General features: G+C 38.6%; 1 protein-coding gene and 1 long non-coding RNA gene across 5 annotated transcripts in view; one reads left to right on the forward strand and one right to left on the reverse strand.

Annotated features, from left to right (window-relative positions):
- Positions 1-19,840, reverse strand: part of Tpk1 (thiamine pyrophosphokinase) — a 328,217-nt gene that overhangs the window by 72,270 nt on the left and 236,107 nt on the right. For 3 of the 4 annotated variants that reach the window (XM_006506219.4, NM_001311111.1, NM_013861.4), the window contains one exon: positions 11,776-11,887. The exons of the other annotated variant lie outside the window; for it this stretch is intronic. In XM_006506219.4, the coding sequence (XP_006506282.1) occupies positions 11,776-11,887 (112 nt within the window). The remainder of the gene's footprint in view (positions 1-11,775; positions 11,888-19,840) is intronic. 4 annotated transcript variants of the gene reach the window in all.
- Gm38800 lies at positions 249-8,580 on the forward strand. Its single transcript, XR_003956426.1, has 5 exons — positions 249-520; positions 1,607-1,700; positions 1,830-1,916; positions 6,500-6,652; positions 8,073-8,580. It is a non-coding gene; the product is annotated as a predicted gene, 38800 (long non-coding RNA).

Here is a 19,840-nt window from a genome sequence, read left to right on the forward strand (position 1 = left end):
TGAATTTTGTCAGTAGGTCTGAAATGCTGAAAAACTGTCATTTTGCTGCTTTATAATCTTGAAGTCAGAGATCCATGTGTTTTTTTATTTGGTTTAATTAGACACTTGTCTGGAGAGAGAAGTTCTTTGTAATTCTTTACTGTTTTCCACTAGCTTAAGAATTTATCTGTTCTGCATGTAATCTTTACCTTGATTACTCTTTGCAATATAGCAAAATACATTTTATGATTATAAAAATATTTATGTTACAATAAACTTCGGTTGCATGCATGTATAGACACACTCACACTTGTGCAAGCACATTTTCTTAGGCAAAGGAGCTTCTGCTTGGGCCTGCAGGGCTTGCACCCACCTCATCTTTTATTTAAGCTTAGTGTTTTCTAAATATTTTCAGATTTCCATTATTAGCTATTTGACCCCAAACAGCCTAGAGATTATAGTAGCAGCTCCCTGCTGAGAAAACCACCTGTAGAGGACAATGCAGCCAAACCATCCGACTGACAAAACTCTCTTTGAACAGGTAAGTTTTTTTTCATGAATGCAGGATGTATCTTTTCCCCCTTGAATACTTGGTAAATTTCTTTGAGACGCATGATGAATGACAACATTTGGTTTATAATCATTCCTGAAAGAGCTGTTATAGTGAGCTTAAGTTTAGTGTAAATTAGAGTGCCATCCACAGACTGCTGGTCTAAGTGCTAGAAGATCAACCAAAGGAAAGTATATCCTAGCTGATGCCTACATGATTTTAATTGCCAAAGTATTTATTCTTTATCTTATTTGATTTGAGTCTGCCCAATTTGGGGGAAAATTCATCTTGAAAAAGGACTTTGAGATAGGCTCTTTCATAATGTTCAAAATTTAAGGAAATAGACAAGCTAATGAACAGTGATTAATTGATCATATGTACACAAGGGACTAAGATAGAAAATATGGACTTGAACAATCCATCCAAATTTTCTGTTTTAAATTCTCATCTATAAAATATGGATAATGATATTACCTCCATATTAATATCAAGCTTGACTTAGAGACTGAGTTTAAAGAAAGGACTGACCAGGATATGTGATAGAGCTATTCAGAATACAAAGTATTATTACTTAGGGCTAGAAGAAAATTATACCCACAGCAAAGTTTATTCACAGCACTTCTTGATTCTTTCTCTACAATTCACATAATCATGAAAGTTATTGCTTTGTTGTCTGGATATATTAACTGGACGGCTGAGTGCACAAGGCCCACATCTGAATCAGTGCGAATATGAAACGTGGAGGAGGGAAAATAGAAAGGGACTCTTGAGCTTCCACCGGAGTCATACTCATCAGTCAACCTGCCCACATAAATACTGGGAAATCAACTCAGTTAAACAAGTTGGGAGGCGAGCTTGAGTTATAATAGTGTTCCTGAACGCAGGTCAATGAAAACTTGGCATACACACAAACTCCCATTTATCATATTCTCTGCAAATGCCCACTAATTGTTTTCATATTTAAATGGCTAGAATCAACCACAGAAATGTTTGTTGTCAGACTATTGGGTATTTTCTAAAAATACAACCGGATGCTATGACATATAGTAAGTTATTGTTGGTTCTTTGTGCTCTCAGCAGAATCACAAAAGGGTAAGGTCTGAAAAAAGAAAAATCACTCAAGTCTGGTTCAAATTCTAAAACACAGAAAACAGTATTGGAACCAAGAGAGGTAAGTGTGTTTGTGTATATGTGTGTGTGTGTGTGTGTGTGTGTGCGTGCGTGTGCGTGCACTTAGTTCTAGTTAGTCTTATATGCTTGAAAAGGTAATTTGTTGCTTTCGGTTTCCATCTGCACCCAGACCTGATCCTATGCCACAGCACTCGATACCCAAATGCCACCAGGAGAGAGTGGGCCTCCCAGAAGTGCTGCACATCTGTGATCACAGGTAACACCACCACTTTTGCTCCAAGAAACTCACAAGGATACCTCAAGACACAGGAACTGAGGAGCAGCCCTGGACAGGAACCTTCAGGTTTCTGTCTCCACTCTGGAGCTGACCCTGTGCCACTGCTCTCTACAACCAAATTCATCCCAGAGAGGACTGGTATCCCAGGAGTACTGATACACAGGCTAGCAGGAGGTACAAACCATAGTCAGAGACAGCAATACCAGCTAACACCAGAGAAATCCAGATGGCCAGAGGCAAGGGCAAGAACACAAGCAACAGAAACCAAGGCTACTTGGCATCATCAGAAACCAGTTCTCCCACCACAGTGAGCCATGGTTACACCAACAAACCAAAAGAGTAAGACTCTGATTTAAGATCACATCTCATGATGATGATAGAGGAATTTAAGAAGGACATAAATAACTCTCTTAAAAAAAATACAGGAGAACACAGGCAAACAGCTAGAAGCCCTTAAAGAGGAAACAAAAATTCTTTAAAGAATTACAGAAAAACACAACCAAACAGGTGAAGGAATTGAACAAAACCACCCAAGATTTAAAAATAAAAATAGAACCTATAATCTATAAAGAAATCACAAAGGGAGACAACCCTGGGAATAGAAAACCTAGGAAAGAGATCAGGAGTCATAGATGCAAACATCACCAACAGAATATAAGAGATAGAAGAGAGAAGCTCAAGTGCAGAAGATATCCCAGAAAATATTGACACACAGTCAAAGAAAATGTGAAATGGAAGGTCCTAATTCAAAGCATGCAGAAAATCTAGGAGAAAATGAGAAGACCAAACCTAAGGATAATAGGTATAGAAGAGAGTAAAGATTCCCAAATTAAAGGGCCAGTAATATTTTCAACAAAATTATACAAGAAAACTTCCCTAACCTGAAGAAAGAGATGCCCATAAACATACAAGAAGTCTACAGAACTCCAAATAGATTGGACCAGAAAAGAAATTCCTCAGGTCACATAATAGTCAAAACACTGAATGCACAAAACAAAGAAAGTATATTAAAAGCAGTAAGGGAAAAAGGTCAAGTAATATATAAAGGCAGACCTATCAGAATTACCCCAGACTTCTCACCAGAGACTATGAAAGCCAGAAGATCCTGGACAGATGTTATACAGACTCTAAGAGAACACAAATGCCAGCCCAGACTACTATATCCTACTACTACTAGCAAAACTCTCAATTACCACAGATGGAGAAAACAAGATATTCCATGACAAAAGCAAATATACACAATATCTTGATGGAAAATACCAACACAAAGAGGGAAACTATACCCCAGAAAAAGCAAGAAAGTAATCTTCTTTTAACAAACTTAAAAGCAGATAGCCAGACAAGCATAATTCACCTCTAACAACAAAAATAAAAGGAAGCAACAGTCAATATTCCTTAATATCTCTTAACATCAGTAGACTCAATTTCTGAATAAAAAGACAGACTACAGACTGTATATATAAACAGGACCCAGTTTTTGCTGCATATTTTGCTGCATACAGGAAACATACCTCAGTGTCAAAGACAGACACTACCTCAGAATAAAGGGCTGGAAAACAATTTTCCAAGCAAACAGTCCCAAGAAACAAGCTGGAGTAGCTATTCTAATATTCAATAAAATCAGCTTTTAATGAAAAGTTATCAACAAAGATAAGGAAGGACATTTCATACTCATCAAAGGAAAAACCTACCAAGAAGAAATCACAATTGTGAACACCTATGCTCCAAATGCAAGGGCACCCACATTCATAAAAGAAACTTTACTAAAACTCAAAGCACACATTGCACTGCACACAATAATAGTGGGAGATTTCAACACCCCATTTTCATCAATGGACATGGAAACACAAACTAAACAGAGACACAGTAAAACTAACAGAAGTGATGGACCAAATGGATTTAATAGATATCTATAGAACATTTCATTCTATAGAAGAATATACCTTTTTCTCAGCAACTTATGGTACCTTCTCAAAAAATGACCATATAATCAGTCACAAAACAGGCCTCAAGCGATACAAGACGATTGAAATAATCCCATGCACCCTATGAGATCACCATAGACTAAGGCTGGTCTTTAATAACAACAAAAACAACAGAAAGCCCACATAAACCTGGAAGCTTAAAGACTTTTTAGAATTTAATGAAAATGAAGCCACAACATACCCAAACTTATGGGACACATTCTTGACTGATGATTTACTATTGCAGTTGCCATCCCTGAACAGCTGGAATAAGAAATCAGTCTGCACAGATAGTAATTCTATTCCTTCATGATTTCTTCTTCAATTCCTGCTTCCAAGTTCATGTTTGATTTCCTGTCCTGACTATCATTCATAACGTACTGTAAGATATAAGATGAAATAATCTCTTTCCTCTCTAAAAGGAAAAAAGAAAAAAAAAAGAGAAAAGGTAATTTGTTTATTACCTCAGTATTTAAAAACATTTCAGAATGATTTAGAGTTTAAAGACCAAGAAAATTTGTAAAAATAAGTTATATTCATGTATTTTTGACAATAGTATACAAAGTATACAAAAAATGTTGGTTTCCATGAGTAAAATCGTTCTAAAATGCCAATTTCAGAATCCATCCAAAGTGGAAATTTGATGATCAACAGTCCCTCACAGACAAAAATCTGTGTACTTAATATAAAAATCCAAGCTTGTATTGTGGCACAATCATGCACATGTGGAGTAAAGTGACATTTTTATAAGCTGCTCCCAGGTAGCTACATGGTGTGTAAGGGATGCATGAAGCAAATGGTAGTCAGTAGACTGGTATTTTAACAGCTTCCATCTCCTCAGAGTCTAGTGATGTATGTGTATCAGATTAACAAGAGAAAGCCAAGCCTTCTGTCTCCTGCTTCTTTACATCATCACCCACCAGAATGCTGCCTATTTTGAGTAGAAAGCACCGGTCTCTGCCATAAGGACAGCCTCCAAAGCTAATCAAGATCATGGACAAGAGATACCGCTAATAAGAGAATGGGTAAATCCACAAGTGGGAGGAGTTATGTATAAGGAATTCCTTATGCATTCCAAGAATTAGATTATACATTTAGCTAAACCTAAATATGAGCCTAGAGTCAAAGAAATCAGATTGAATGGAGTTGTGACTCTCACCAAATGAACCATTTCCATGAGGTCAATTCTTTTTTAACCTTAGTCTTCACCACTTGTGCCCCAAAGTCATGATGAATAACAACACTGAGATGGATTTTCCAAAGAATATGAATAATCTTAATGCCTATCTTCAGAGTGATAGTGAAAGGTAGTGGCAAACGTCCTTGGGATTCCTAGTGTATACTGAATTAATGATGTTATTTTAGAACATTATTAAGTCCACTGATTAGAAACCTAATATTGCAAATTGAACTGACAGCCCATACTCAATGTTCAATTACTATTTCTGGACCCTGAACCTATGTTAATTATATGATGAGTCAGCACAGGTGTAATTAAGTTAAACACCTTGAGGCGATACTAACCTGGGATATCTAGGTGATTTTCCTATCATCGAAGATCCCTTAAAAGAGGGAACTTGAAGATGTAGCATCAGAGAAAAAGTGACCTGACCATCATGTTTACACCTCTAAGCTTCATGGAACATCCGCAGGAGACACAGATTGAGTCCTAAGGTATGAATAATACTTATAGTGTAGATATTTCTTATTCTACAAGTATAAGATGACTTATAGTGTAGATATTTCTTTCAAAGAGAAATGTTTATTCCTGAAGTGAGTTGGAAAGTGCTTAAGATCCAAGAAGCCCAGCAACCAGGTGGATCAGGAAACTCACAAAAAGTCCAAGGCTTTTGAGGCTCTCTTTGCACAACTGATAGGAGATTCCTTACTGAAGCTGCCTGAAGCTAAGGGAACTCTATTGATTCAGCTTTTGTGAGTCATCACCCACAGTGGGGTTGGCTTTTGTTGTGAGGCGGCTGTCCTTGAGACACCTGTGTTCCTGTACATAACCTCGTACTCAGTTTCCTATAAGTAACCAGAGTAATCTCCCAGTTTGTCATTATAGATTTAGGTAGAATTGTTTCTTTGGTCTTCTGTCAGTAGCCTATGAATGTGAGTAAACATACAATACTCTAAGACAGTGGATGCTTTTCTCCAAAGACTGGGACCAAGGCAGTGATGCTCACTTTTACTTATATTCAAATTTCTACTAATGATTCTAGTCTACATATTTGGGAGTAAAATAAATGACATCCAGTTTTCAAAAGAATAAAGAAAATCATATTTCCAGACATACTGTCATATGAACAAAATGTTAATGAATCCCCTAAAAATCTCACAATAACTGTTCAGCAATGCTATTGCGATGAGTATTTTGGTTGACAACTTGACTACATCTGGAATTAACTAAAATTCCAAAATGGCTGGGTACACCTGTGAGGATTTTTGCTTAATTAAACCATTTGAAATGAGAAGATTCAGTTTCTAATCTGTATCTTTGGGATAAAAAGCCACACCTGTAATCTGGGTTAAACCAACTGGAGGCCTATATAAAGGACATGGAAAAGGAAGTTCACTCTTTGCTTGTTCTTTCTCTAGCTAACAAGTCCATCCCTTCATTGGTATTAGAGTTCACTTCTACAGTATACTGGAAACTAGCTGAGATATTCTCCCTTGAGGACAGAACAACTATTGGATTCTTGGACCTTCTCTTCACAGGTGGCCATTGTTGAATTAGCTGAACCACAGCCTGTAAGCACTCTAATAACTCTCATATATATGGATATATAGTGGGACTCATTCTATAAGCTCTGTTATTGTAGCGAACCCTGATTAATACAGCTATGGAACATGAAATCAATTGATTCACATTTGATACATATGAAATGAAATCACAATAATTCTGTCACAACAGCATAAAACCAGAACAATACTTAGGAATTAATGAAACAAAAGGGCTGTTAACTAATGCAGTGATATCATCTTTATGTAGCCCAAAATGTTTAACGAGCTGAATAAGTGAAAAGCAGGCAGTGCTCACAGCTTAGATGATGTGACAGTGATGAGATGGTGATCCTCTACAACGTGGTTTATAGAATCCAGACAATCCCTAGGGGAATCACAGCTGATTTCTTTATAAGAGCCAACACACGTACTCATATTATTACCTCATATCACTTCTAAAATTAATAAAAAGTAGATACTCAGAACCTGAAGGTAAAATCCTATAAATAGCAACATAGGAGTGAATATTTATGACATTGGGGTAGGCAAAAATATTCTTTAAAAAATGTGTGTAGTTTATATCTGTGTGCAATTGTTGTCGGTATATGTAGGTTATATATATATGTATAAGCATATTTGTACGTATGCAAGTATGTGCACATGGCAAACATCATGTCTTGTTTTTCAGCCTTTTTTACTGACTTACCAATTATGTTAGACAGGCTTGACAACAAACTCCAGGCTCTGTCTATCCTCACCTCCCCCAAACTGCTGGTTATAAGCATGCCTGTGTGGCACTTTACTAAAGGAGCTATCTCCACAGTCCTAGCACAGGTTTTTGTTTGTTTGCTTTTAAATAAAAGATCATAACAAGTTATGATTTTTTAAATATTATAAGTGGCAGCACTACTATACTGTGTTACTGAATAATTTTAAGAGGTTAAAAAGTTAAAATAGAATAAAAAACATAAAGTATTTTATTTCTATTATTAATGACCAAACTAGTAAATAAAACCAGCAGTCCAAAGGAGAGTTAAACAACAGATACATCACTGTTCAGGGCTGCTGAAATACACCTTCTAATAGAACATGCAATAATAACTCATTTTGTTTGTACTGAGAAGATGTGTGACTTATTTAAGTAGGAACCATAGTCAGCATTTAAAACACAAAATACCCAAGCTACAAAATAACCACAATCAAGAATAGGCTCAATGTGCTATAGAATCAGGTTGTCCAGACCAGGCCTTCTCAGGCACTCAAGGATATTCAGGGAGGCTTCTCTCTACTTCAACAGCTTCTAAAAGATTTCATGGCAACAAGCAGTTTGAGGAGTGAAAAATTTCTGTTATTTGATTTATTAACGTTGACTCAACCTAACATGTACAATCCATTATATTTATCTTTTATTTACATTTATTTTTTATCTTTCTTTTATTAAAAATAGATTTTCTTCATACAATATATTCTGATTATGGTTCCCTTCCTCCAAGTCCTCTGAATCGCTTGCCACCTCTCCTCCCATCAGAATCCACATCCTATCTGTCTCTCCTTGGAAAACACCCTGGTATCTAAGGAATAATAATAAGTTATAATATGACAAGACAAACAAACTGAAGAAAAAGCACTAAGGAAAAAGCACAAGATACCTATGTAGATGGATCCAGTTATAACAGAGTCCAGGAATGGAGTTATATGAGAAATCTGAGTGCTAGTGATAAAACTACAAGAAAACAAGGCAAGCATCTTATGACCTCAGTTTCCTCAAACTACAGAACTGTTGCTGAACTGTGCTTTTGTGCTGCTTCAGGTGGAGCAGATGCCTCTATGGAAAAGCGCGGTTTTGCCCTGTGGGGCTTGTCCTTGTGATTGTATACTTCACTCAGCTGACTCTTCTTACCCGCAGAGGATAATACTGTTTGATGCTCCCAATAAAGTTGGCTACTACATGGAAATTCAGTCTGACTCACTTTTAGGTCCCTTCTCCGAGGTTCACACCACCAACTAGAGTAGCAACAACACACATGTTCCATACACAGAGGAGTCACTAAAAACAAAACTGGAAGTCATAACAGAAATGTAAAAACCTCCGTTGTATTAGTCATCTACCGCTGAGCATGGGGACTGGCTTTACGAGTAGTTTGTATCCCCAGTGAGACTCCCTTGAGGAAATTGATTTTTTCCTTTGTGGGTAGTTATTAGTTGGAAGTATCTACTAGGCTGGGAGGGGGAGGGGCTGTGTTTCTTTCAGCACTGGGACACATCTGGGTCAGATTCCCTGCAGGCTCTTTGCATGCTGTCACACTCTATGAGAGTTTATATCTGTGTCAGTCCTGCCGTGTTTAGAGGACCTTGCTTCCTTAAGCTGTCATTCTGTGGAGAATATCCAATAGCCTTGGCAATAGCCTGGGTTGTTCGGGGTTTCCATGAGGCCCCTTTGGACAACAACTGGATTAGACATAGCCATTTCTGACACTGGAAGCTTCATTTGGTGATGAGAAATGTCTGGTTGGGGCTTCATCTCTTCTGTCATTTGGCAATTCTATTTACATTTCTTTCATACACTAATATGTTTTAGGAAGCTTGTATTAGTTTTCCATACAGCCCTTCAAATGGCCCTTAACACTAGCTGTTTCTCCGTGTACTTCTTCCTTCTTCCCCTCTTCCCTCTCCTTCCACATTTGATCCTCCTGTTCCTGTCCCCACCTTGTCCATTCATAACTATGTACTCTATTTCCCTTTCCTAAGGAGATATCTATCACCTCCTAGTCCCTTACTCCATACATAACACCTACGGTTCTACAGATTGTAGTGTGGTTATCACTGACTTAACAGCTAAAATCTACATATAAGGGAATAAAACTGTGTTTGTCACTCTGGATATGGGTTACCTTACTCAAAATGATTTTTTTTCCTAAGTCAATACATGTGCCTACAAATGTCATGATTTTATTTTTTCTTTAGCAGTTGAGTAAAACTGTATTGTGTAAATGTGCCACATTTTCTTTACCCATTCATCTTCTGACAGAAATCTATGCTGCTTCCAATTTCTGGATATTATGGAGACAGCAGCAAGGAACATGATTGAACAAGTGTTTTTGTGGTGGGATTAAGAATCCTTTGGATATAGGCCCAGGAATAATATAGGCAGACCTCGAGGTAGATCGAATCCCAGCATCCTGAAGAATGGCCAGACTGATTTCCATGGAGTCTGTACAAGTCTGCAGTTCCACCAGCCATGAATGAGTTTTTCTTTTACTATATCTTTGCCAGCATGAGCTGTCATTTGTTTTAGTGGTTTTGGGCATTCTGATAGGTGTAATAGGAAATCTCAAAGTGGTTTTGATTTGCATTTCTCTGCATTACAAATGTGCCTATCCCATCATGCATTTTTCATTTATTATCATAAATATGTAGAGACAACAATTATTTTAAAACTTGAAGCAACCTGTTACCACACAAATGAATAATGGCATATTGTATTTAGGCAAGATCAAACATTATATCCTTCCAAGAAAGCATTATTCTTCAAAGTCAGGAATGTGCATAATGCTGTGAGAGCTGGAGGATGGAGGATATTCTAATGACCTCAGGCAAGTACACATGGACTTAGGACTTCCATTACCATATGGACTAGGATGCTGGGCTACAGCCCCTTTCTTCCATTTGTCCTTTGGCTTGGTATTTTATCCTTCCTGATACCAGTACTGAGTAATTTGGTCATCTCTAGATCTAGGAGAGAGCTTACTGCTGTCTACTTTGGATCCTTGTAAGTAATGGGAAATGTGGGAATTAAAACAGTTGATTCAGGTTGCAATGTTTTCAAAACACTTCTAATGGGAGCTCATCTCAGCTTCGGCTGAACAGCTTCAAAGCCCATCGCACACTTAGGTGCAGGGAGGAGACCTGCTCTCTCCTTTCAAGCTGACAGGTCTCTAGATGTGCTTCAAAGGAGCTCCAGTTTTCCTAATTGTTTCAGCACTGAATCATAGAAAAGGCTTAAAAATAATCTTTTTATCTTCAAACTATTTCAATGGTGAACATGTTAAAGAATAATGACATGGTTGTAAATATCTCTTATACAGTTTTAGATAGACCATGGTTAATCATAGCTGATTATTCCATGTCTTCTGGCAGTTTTTTTTTTTTTATCATTTTTGAAAGATGTACCAACATTTATTTAATGAACAGATCCCACATTTTTTTTTCTTTTTTTCAAGGCAGGAAGTCTTTGCATAGCTTAGTGCAGCTCATAATTTTTGGAAAACACTTTAATATTTAATAACAGCAGCTAATCTGTGAAAGCTCACAGGTTTGATTATGAAAACCACTTGCAAATTCAGAACTTGAGCTACTTCTAAAAAGTAAAGTGTGGTTCCTGTTCATCACAAATCAAGAGAGCAGTGGACAACACAGACATGGCATCGAGAGGCAGAAAGCAAAGCAAAGCAAAGCAAAGCAAAGCAAAGCAAAGCAAAGCAAAGCAAAGCAAAGCAAAGCAAAGCAAAGCAAAGCAAAGCAAAGCAAAGCAAAGCAAAGCAAAACTAAATCAAGAAAAAGAACTATGCCCTCAGAATTAACTTAGTTAATTAAGTTATAGGAACTAAAAATACTAGCAAAGAATTTTAAGAACATATCTTTCAGCCACATATCTGAAGAAGAATTCATAACTAGAACACGAGAAGGACTCATATCCTGGGCCAAAGGGAACAACTCAATTCCTAGAGGAGCAAAGACTTTGATATGATTTTCTCCAAGGAAGATAAACAAATGTCCCATATAGCATATAAAAGAGTTGCTGGCCATCATAAGTCATCACCAAAACAAGTGGAAATTATAAGTACAACGTCTATGGCTCCAAACAACACAACAGAACAGAAGATGACAAGGACAACTGAGGGTATGGAAATTGAAACACTCAGGCAAAGGTGGTAATTGGCAGGGACTACAGAAATCAGCCTGTTAATTCATCCTTAGGTTACCTATATGAACACCAAAGACATTGAGGATGAAAACTGCCAGGTGTGGTGCACATGGCTGTGAAGAGGAGGCTACCCAGAGGCTCATATTTTCACATCATTTCTGCCCAAAACAAACATCCTTTTCCCAATGAAAGACAAATCCTCCCTTTCCAGATGGGTTTTACTCACTGAGGTTCCATTTCAGGCCTGTTGTCGTCACCTGGTTGCAAGGCTGTCCAACAGGAATCAGGCCACACCAGCTCCCTTCCATTCCAGTGTCTACATGGAGCCTGTGCTTCCCCTGAAGAAGAAGAACAAGTATGAAGAAGGACAAGAAAAGAACAACTTGCAGCATGCTGGCAGCCAGCTAATAACACTTAATGTGGCTTATCATAATACTAACCACAAATTATCTCAGCACATTCTTTCACCTGATTTAGACCTACTTTTCTGTATCAGCTTACTATTAATTATAAGCTTTACAACGAAAAATTGGATAAATATGTCCAGGGCCACACAGATAGTCTTATTCTTGAGACCTGCCAGTTGTAAAGATACCATCTATTGCACCTGCTGAAGATGCAACCTTTTGTGACACTGAATTCTAGACTCACAAACAAATATTTGTTCAGTTATATATAAAAGACCATTTCCCAAGCAACACCTTTACTTAGCTATGAGTCAAGTTTCTCGTATTCAGAATTCAACATAAGCACTGTAAATGGTTAGCCTGTACCTGTGGCCATCACTGAGTTCCTCAGGATACACACATAGGCGTACTGGATAGTTTTCCTCAACTTGACACAAACTAGAGTCACTTGGGAAGGGGGAACCTTAACTGAAGAATTATCACTACCAGATTGAACTGTGAGCATGTTTCCAGACCAATGATTTAAGTGGGAGGGCTCATCCCACTGTGGGTAGCATTGCCCCTGGGCAAGTAGTCTTGTGATATTAAGCAAGCTAGTAAGTAGAACTCCCCTATGGCCTCTGCTTTAGTTCCTGCCTTCAGGTTTCTGCCTTAGCTTCCACTCAAAGATGTTCTGTAAACTGGAAACCAACTAAAACCTTTCTGTCCCAAGTTGGTTTAGGTTAGTGTTTATTACAGACACAGAAAGCACTAAAGCAATAGGGGATGTTTTACTTAAATATTCAATCAGATAAGGCCTAAGTATAATCACACAAATTATGAACTTGATGTCTACTGTTGGGAGAGAAGAGGGACAACAGATGTAGCTGTGCCATGGAGGAGCTAGTATGTATATAGAAGTATGCGTAGACTGTGTGGTACATGTAACATGCCTGAGTGGCAGAAATGAGTCTGCAGGATGACATGTGAAGAATTCTTTTGATCAATGATTAGTGGGAGGGCTCAACTCACTGTGGGTAGTGTCACCCTTGGGTAAGTGGTTCCAGGTTGTATAAAAACACAATTTGCTCACTCATGGACCTCCATGCTAGCATCAGAGATGTGTCTCCACATAAACACTTCATGGGACAATAATGAGTCAACACTAGGTCCTTACTCATTACAAAGGAGCCACATGGAGGCATGGTAAGGAACACACTGCAGGTAGCATATGTGTGCACATGGGGGCTGGGGATTGCATGTAACCTGCTTAATGTGCTCAATTGTAAATATCTAAAAGAAAGAATGTGTGCATTTTAAAAATGTCTCACAGCAACCCTTCATTCTCCCTTCAGGACTGATGGGGGAAGGATAGTGCACTTGAAACCTCCCTAGAAGAGCAGCGCCTCCCAGTGGGCACAGAGTCACTTCTCAACAGCTATTAGAACTGCTTCTGACCATCCTCTAAACGTCTTTAATTCTCTGCAAGGCAAATATGTCTTTAGTGGTTTGTATAGTTTACTTTTAAAACGACTGAGGTTGGCGAGCTTACCACACACTTGTTTTCCCCACTACCTCCTTTTGTCCAAACAAAATAATTCTCTCTGAAGATAGATATTCAGAATACAATACAGGCAAACATCCTGAATACCACATGCTGCACATTTTAACAAATCCAGTAAGTGGTGAAGATGTTTCCTTTATAATAACAGCAGTTGTCAGAAGAAGAGGTAGCAGAAATTCTCAGTTCGTTACAGTATTTTGGCTCCAGAAGGAAACTGTGTGATAGCATTTCATGTAGGTAGAATTTGGCCCAGTTTCCTGTTTAAGGCTTCTACGGCCCTGTGGCAAAAATGCCACACTACTGGAGGTTGACAGGTAATCTTCAACCTTCTGGCTTGGAGTTGCATATACAGGGCTCAAGAAGGCTAGGAGAAGGAGGGTTGGCATCTGCACGGAGGCCCAGGCTGTTGTGTCTCTGGCATTTCTGACAATGGGGATAACTTCCTATTGCTTATCAAGGAGGGATTCCCACATTATGAGTGTATCTTATTTTCAGTGTGTTGATATTCATCCTTGCTTTTAATTACTCTTCTTCCTTATTTTTGGCTGATTTATGTTTTGGTAGAATCCAGCTAAATTCATTATATGTTTGGTGTTCCAGAGAAGTCTAGCAAAGAATGGCAAGGGAAAGAAAATAATTTTTTCCACTGGTGGCTATTACCTCTCTGAGAGATGATTCTTCAGCTTCTAACATATAATGCAAAGGAAACAGCACATACACATGTTTCATTTTATTATCCTGGCAAGAGAAGCGATGCTGTAAAGTCACTGATTTAAGCAGCACAGTGGGAAGCCTCCTTACTTGGCTTTGCTAGGTATTCATGGCTTTTCTCATTATTCTAAGACCCAATGCATCTTAACATTTTCATTCTTGGAATAAAATGGTTTAGAGACTTGAGAAGTCACATATAGATCTTAGACTATCGTCAATTAGCATTTTGTTTCTCACTTTAAAAGTGTGTTTTGCCATATGGGAAGGGTCTCAGTGTTTATAAATATGCAAATTTAGCTTTTATGGCTAAAAGAGAACAGTATTATGCTTTCATCCTCTATCGGCATGTCAATGTGACATCGCTAAAAAATTGAATGACTGGGTGAAGAAATTCTTGTTCATTTCCTAGATTTCTCAATTTATAATATATGCTAGTCTATATGAGATTTGACAGAAGCAGGCATCCAGCCTGACGTTAAAGAACTCCTGCAGGATTTACGGCATCTCTGAGGAGCAGAGGCACATGAACTAATCATTCACTTCCATATATTCCCATGAATCACTGCACAGGTTTCTGCTCCATCCTCTGTTCTCAGTTAAGATAACACTTTGAAGTCAAAAGCAGTTCTATACAGTGAAGAAGCAACAGAAATCAATCATGGTTTGCCTCTTCAGTTGTGTTTATTAGAACATATGCAGCAACCTTACTGTGAGGAAACTATAATCCAGTAAAAAGGCAGTGAAGATGTAGCATGGTATGTGTACTGGAAATCATGCATAAGTATCATGTGATAGTTTCCCCACACTGCAATTCAAAGCTACAGGAAAACAATATATAGATAGATAGATACCTACTGAGGTCTAAGAGGCCATTCCCATCACATTTTGTACTGTGTATCTTTACTGCAAGTGATGAAGGCATAATTAAAAAAAAAAGCTAAAGCTTGTCCTAGTTTTGTCATTGAAAATTACCGAACAGAAAGATAGCTTACTTCAATTTATATTTTGAAGTCCTTAACTTTTGGAACTATGCCAACATTTGCATAAAAATGTTTTAGAATGTCTTAGTATGAGCCTCACAAAATACATAGCAAATTGAGGAGATCGCCAAACACACATTCAAGATACTGGTGATTCACAAAGTAGTCATTCATTAAATTGCTATTAATGCTCAAAACACACCCTGTGTTAACTTCTATATACAGTGCAAGTACACAACAAGACCGAGTATAAATGGAACACTCCTGAACTCTAATTAAACACAAGGCCAACCTCCTTTGCCACTGTGTCCAGGTACTTTAAAATGTATTAGCAAATACTGCAAGAAAGTAAAGAGTCTGCAGGAAAAATTAAAGGAAGAAGATAAATGGATCCACACGATATGCACCAGAAGAAGCTGTTACTATGTGCACACACAAACTCGGATCAGTAAATTTTCATGCTGATACTGATTATATAACTCAAAACAGTTATACAAGAAATGGTCTCCCAAAGAACTTGCATTTGCAAGACTTCAGCGCTATAAGACTTATGAGACCCTTTGATTTTTTTTCTAAATAGGTATAGACATCAAAACTTAAGAGTAGTTGGTTAAATAACCTACATTAAAACACTGCTAAAATATGTTTTACACACACACACGCACACACACAAAACACCCCCCCACACACACTCCTAAGTCAAATACGATTGGAAAAAAGGTTTCATAGATTGTCCTCTTAAAAGTAACAATATCCATTCACATATTCCATATATAGTATCTAGACAGTCTTGTAGAAAAAAAGATGAAAAGCAATAACCACAACAACAAACAGACTGAAGAATACTTTTTTGAATAATATCAAAATTTTTATGAGTAATAATTTAGACTCTCTTTACCTTTGAAACAATATCACATTTCCTAAGGAAGCTTTATTTTTGGAAAGATTCCTTTCAAGAAATTAACTTGATAATAATGACCAGTCACACACACACACACACACACACACACACACACACACACACACACACACCACACACACACACACACGTACAGACACACACCCCCCCCCCACACATGCACACTGAGACATATAGCCAAGCACATTGTATATAGCTTTAACATTTTGGTTTATTATTTTGAAAGGTAGAACATTACAGAGATTATGTTTCAAAACTGTCAGTCTGTATTTGATTTTCATTTTGGGAATTATGGTGAAGTCAGGCTGAAATCATGTGTTTTTTGACATGCGTTTACCTTATTCTCTAGTTGAACAGTTGACATTAAATGACCAACAAGAAAAACCTTCTTAATGGTAATTAAGCTACTTTGTTTATTCAAAATTAGAATAAACGTGAAATTATTTTAAATCATCATTGGAATTCTACCTGGGCAGGCTCCTTCCCCTACTAGCCTCCTAAATCCAGACTACCTCAGTACTCTCTGGTGAAATCAACATGCCTCTTATTCTCCTTCACACTGCATTCATGCTTCTTTTTTAAAAATGCCCTACCCTATCTTTATGCTTACCTTTTATTGGAATTGGAGTAAAGAGTCTGCTAAATGTTGGCACATTAAAGTCTTGAAAGCTTATTCTTTACCATTACATTTTAAGGAATGATTTCTAAGAATACTTACTCCAGGAATAAGCAATACTAACAGAGGGGGCTACATGGAAGGACATTATGAGGCAGCACAGTGACTAAGTTTCAAACTAATCTTCATGTAGTGCCCTTCCAGGAGATGCAGAGCCTGGTCAGGATGGCCCCAGTCCTCTGCACTTCCACTGCTCCTCCCACCTTCAAAGAATCCACAGAGAAAGGCAAACCCTGTTTTGTACGTGATCTCCTTATGTTTACCATTTTGCACTGACAGATGATTTCCTTTCAACTGCTGCAAACTTTACTTGTGTCACAAATGCAGCATTTTGCTAGTATATTGCATCTGGCAAACAGGTTCATATTGTTACTCTAAAAATGATAAAGAGCCTGCTTTTATTTTGCTGGCTGAATTATCAGCACAGAGGGAGAATGTCTTTATATGTTTAATAAATACCTGACTGGGAAATTGTTGACAGCAAACAATAATTATTGATTAAAATGTATCAAGAATTTTGAAAAGGTATTTGAAAATCTGAGTAGAATACATGGAGGGGTGTGGCTTTAAAGTACAGGAAGGGAGGTCCAGATGAACAGAAAGCACCCACAACAGGCTCAACACTACCAAGTCAATGTTCCTCTAATTAAATACTAGGACAAAACTGTACTCAACCAGTATTTATGAATTTCCTGTCAACAGTGCTCAAACCACATTTTATATGCTGGATGGACATCTGTTGTATAAAATGGAACTTATATAGCTCTGTTATTATATCATTTCAGGACTTGATTATGGCATACTAAGTGTTCTAAGGACAGAGATTTATGCATTTAAACTATGAATACTGATCTGTCTATGATTTTTTTGTTTAAGAGTTCACTCCAAGGATAGGTTTATATTCCACAGTATGTTTTAAAAAATAAGTGATTATTCCTCAAGAGAATAATGCAAAATATTAGCAAGAAAAAGTATTTAAAACATTTGTGTTAGAATACTACCATTAAGGTATCTAGAGAAAAATCACATGTCCAGATATTTGGTAAATTAATAGTTTATATATGTGTGTGTGTGTATATTTTTTCCTTGTTCATCATTTGGAAAAGTTCGAAGAATTTGTGATACTTCATAACTGGTACCATGTCTGCAATATGCCCCTCAGTTTCTAAAATTCGCAATAACAATGGAGTCTCTGACTACTAAGCCCAACTGCACTCATTTCTCAGTCCTCCCAGGTTTGCCGCAGACCTTTCTGACCTATCCTGAAAACAGAAGAAGAAAAAAGAGGTGAAGAGGAGGAAGAGGAGAAGGAGGAGGAAGAGGATGATGATGATGATGAGAACAAACAAAAATTAAACCAAACAAGAGTCTAATTTGTGTTGGCTGAAGTATGGTCAGACTTGTGGTGGCCAGCCCCTTAAAGAACACTGAGTCCCTCCCCATCCGCACCCTTGTCAGAAGCCCTTAACTGTGGAGAGCTACATTTCAGGATTCATATCACAGTTTTTAAAGTCTTCTTCGATGGCTTCCTGGCTAGGCTGTGACTTTTTTGGGAGTGGGTTGGATGAGGAGGGGTAGGGGTTCTCACCCTTTCTATGTCTGTCTGTCTTTTTCAACTGTAGCTTCCTTGCCCTTTACAGTGAGCTGGAGCATAGAGCATGTATTTTTCTGCATGGTTTCTGGTGATAGCATGCACCACAGACAACCACGCCATCTCCAGAGTCAGTATGTGGCATCGATCTCAGCATGGTCTTTAGTGGCAGAATAGGCCATGGACATGAATGTGGTCTTCTGCTGCATCAGTGGCCATGGATAGCAATATTGCCTCCAGTGGTAGCCAGGCTCACAGACATCAACATGCATTCAGATAGCCCTCCACCTACCCACCCTCACAGTGTGGCCCATGAACATCAACTTGACTTCAGGTGGCGGCACAGAGCATGGATATCCACATGGCCTTTTGTGGTAGCATGGGCTAGTGAACAACAACAATGCCACTGCCTGCAGTAGGATCAACAGAGCCACAGCAGGACTGCTGACCTCAAATAGCTTTCAGTGGGAGCACGTACCACTAATATCAATATGGCTTCATGCAGTAGTATAGATCACTCACATACAAATGGCCACTTGTGGCAACCCAGACCACTGACACTAACATGGCCTCCTGTGGAAACACAGACTACAGATATCCACATGAACCTTGGGCTTTAAGACGGTGGGGGGCAGCAGCATGGACCACGGAGCTATTTCAAATAGGTCCAATCTTCCTCTCAGGCATCCTGTTGTTATTCTGAGCCAGGGTGACTGTGCTTCTGGGCAGCACGTTCAGGGGCTGAGTGTGCATAAGCTCCAGCCTGCTGAATACCACCCTGCCAGCCACTGCTGGACGATGGCATGTTCTCCTGTCCACTGCAGCCTTCTCTCACACCAGTCCCTGAAGCTGCATCTCTAGGTCCCCTTTTCTCCACTGAGTACTCTCTGCTTCCTTCTGCCATCTTTCAATCTCTCCGTTGCATATTTGTATATCATAGTAGCATTAGAAACTGCATTGTGTCACACTGCATGAGTTTGGCTTTGTTTTTGGCCGAGCATCATTGCATGCAAATACCCATTGCAATGACTCATTGGCCTGCTTCAAGGTTCCTGGTTTCTGAAGCACCATAAATGCAGGACCATGACTGAGAATCATCTTTGATATCTGCAGTTGCCCGAGTCAGGGTGATCTTGAGGCAAGACAGGGTGTCCAGGGGCAGGTTCTGTGCAAGCTCCAGGCTGCCACACACTTCCACACCCATGATATCGGTTGCTCCTGAGGTTCGCTAGGGCTGACATTTGTGCTTGTAGCCTGCAGGCAGAATCATTGCCCTTGTGCTCTCTACATCTCAGCAGGGTAAGCTGTACAAGCTGCAACTACAGTCCCTCAATGTTGGGGCCAGGACTATTCTGTAATAACCTCTGCATATCTCTCTACTACTGTGCTTCCTCTCCTGTCCCTCACTTCACCCTGTTAAACATGAGCCTGTGAATTGCCATGTTACGTTTGCCAATTACCCTG

Source organism: Mus musculus, chromosome 6 (assembly GCF_000001635.26).
Source record: "Mus musculus strain C57BL/6J chromosome 6, GRCm38.p6 C57BL/6J".
NCBI lineage: Eukaryota > Metazoa > Chordata > Mammalia > Rodentia > Muridae > Mus > Mus musculus.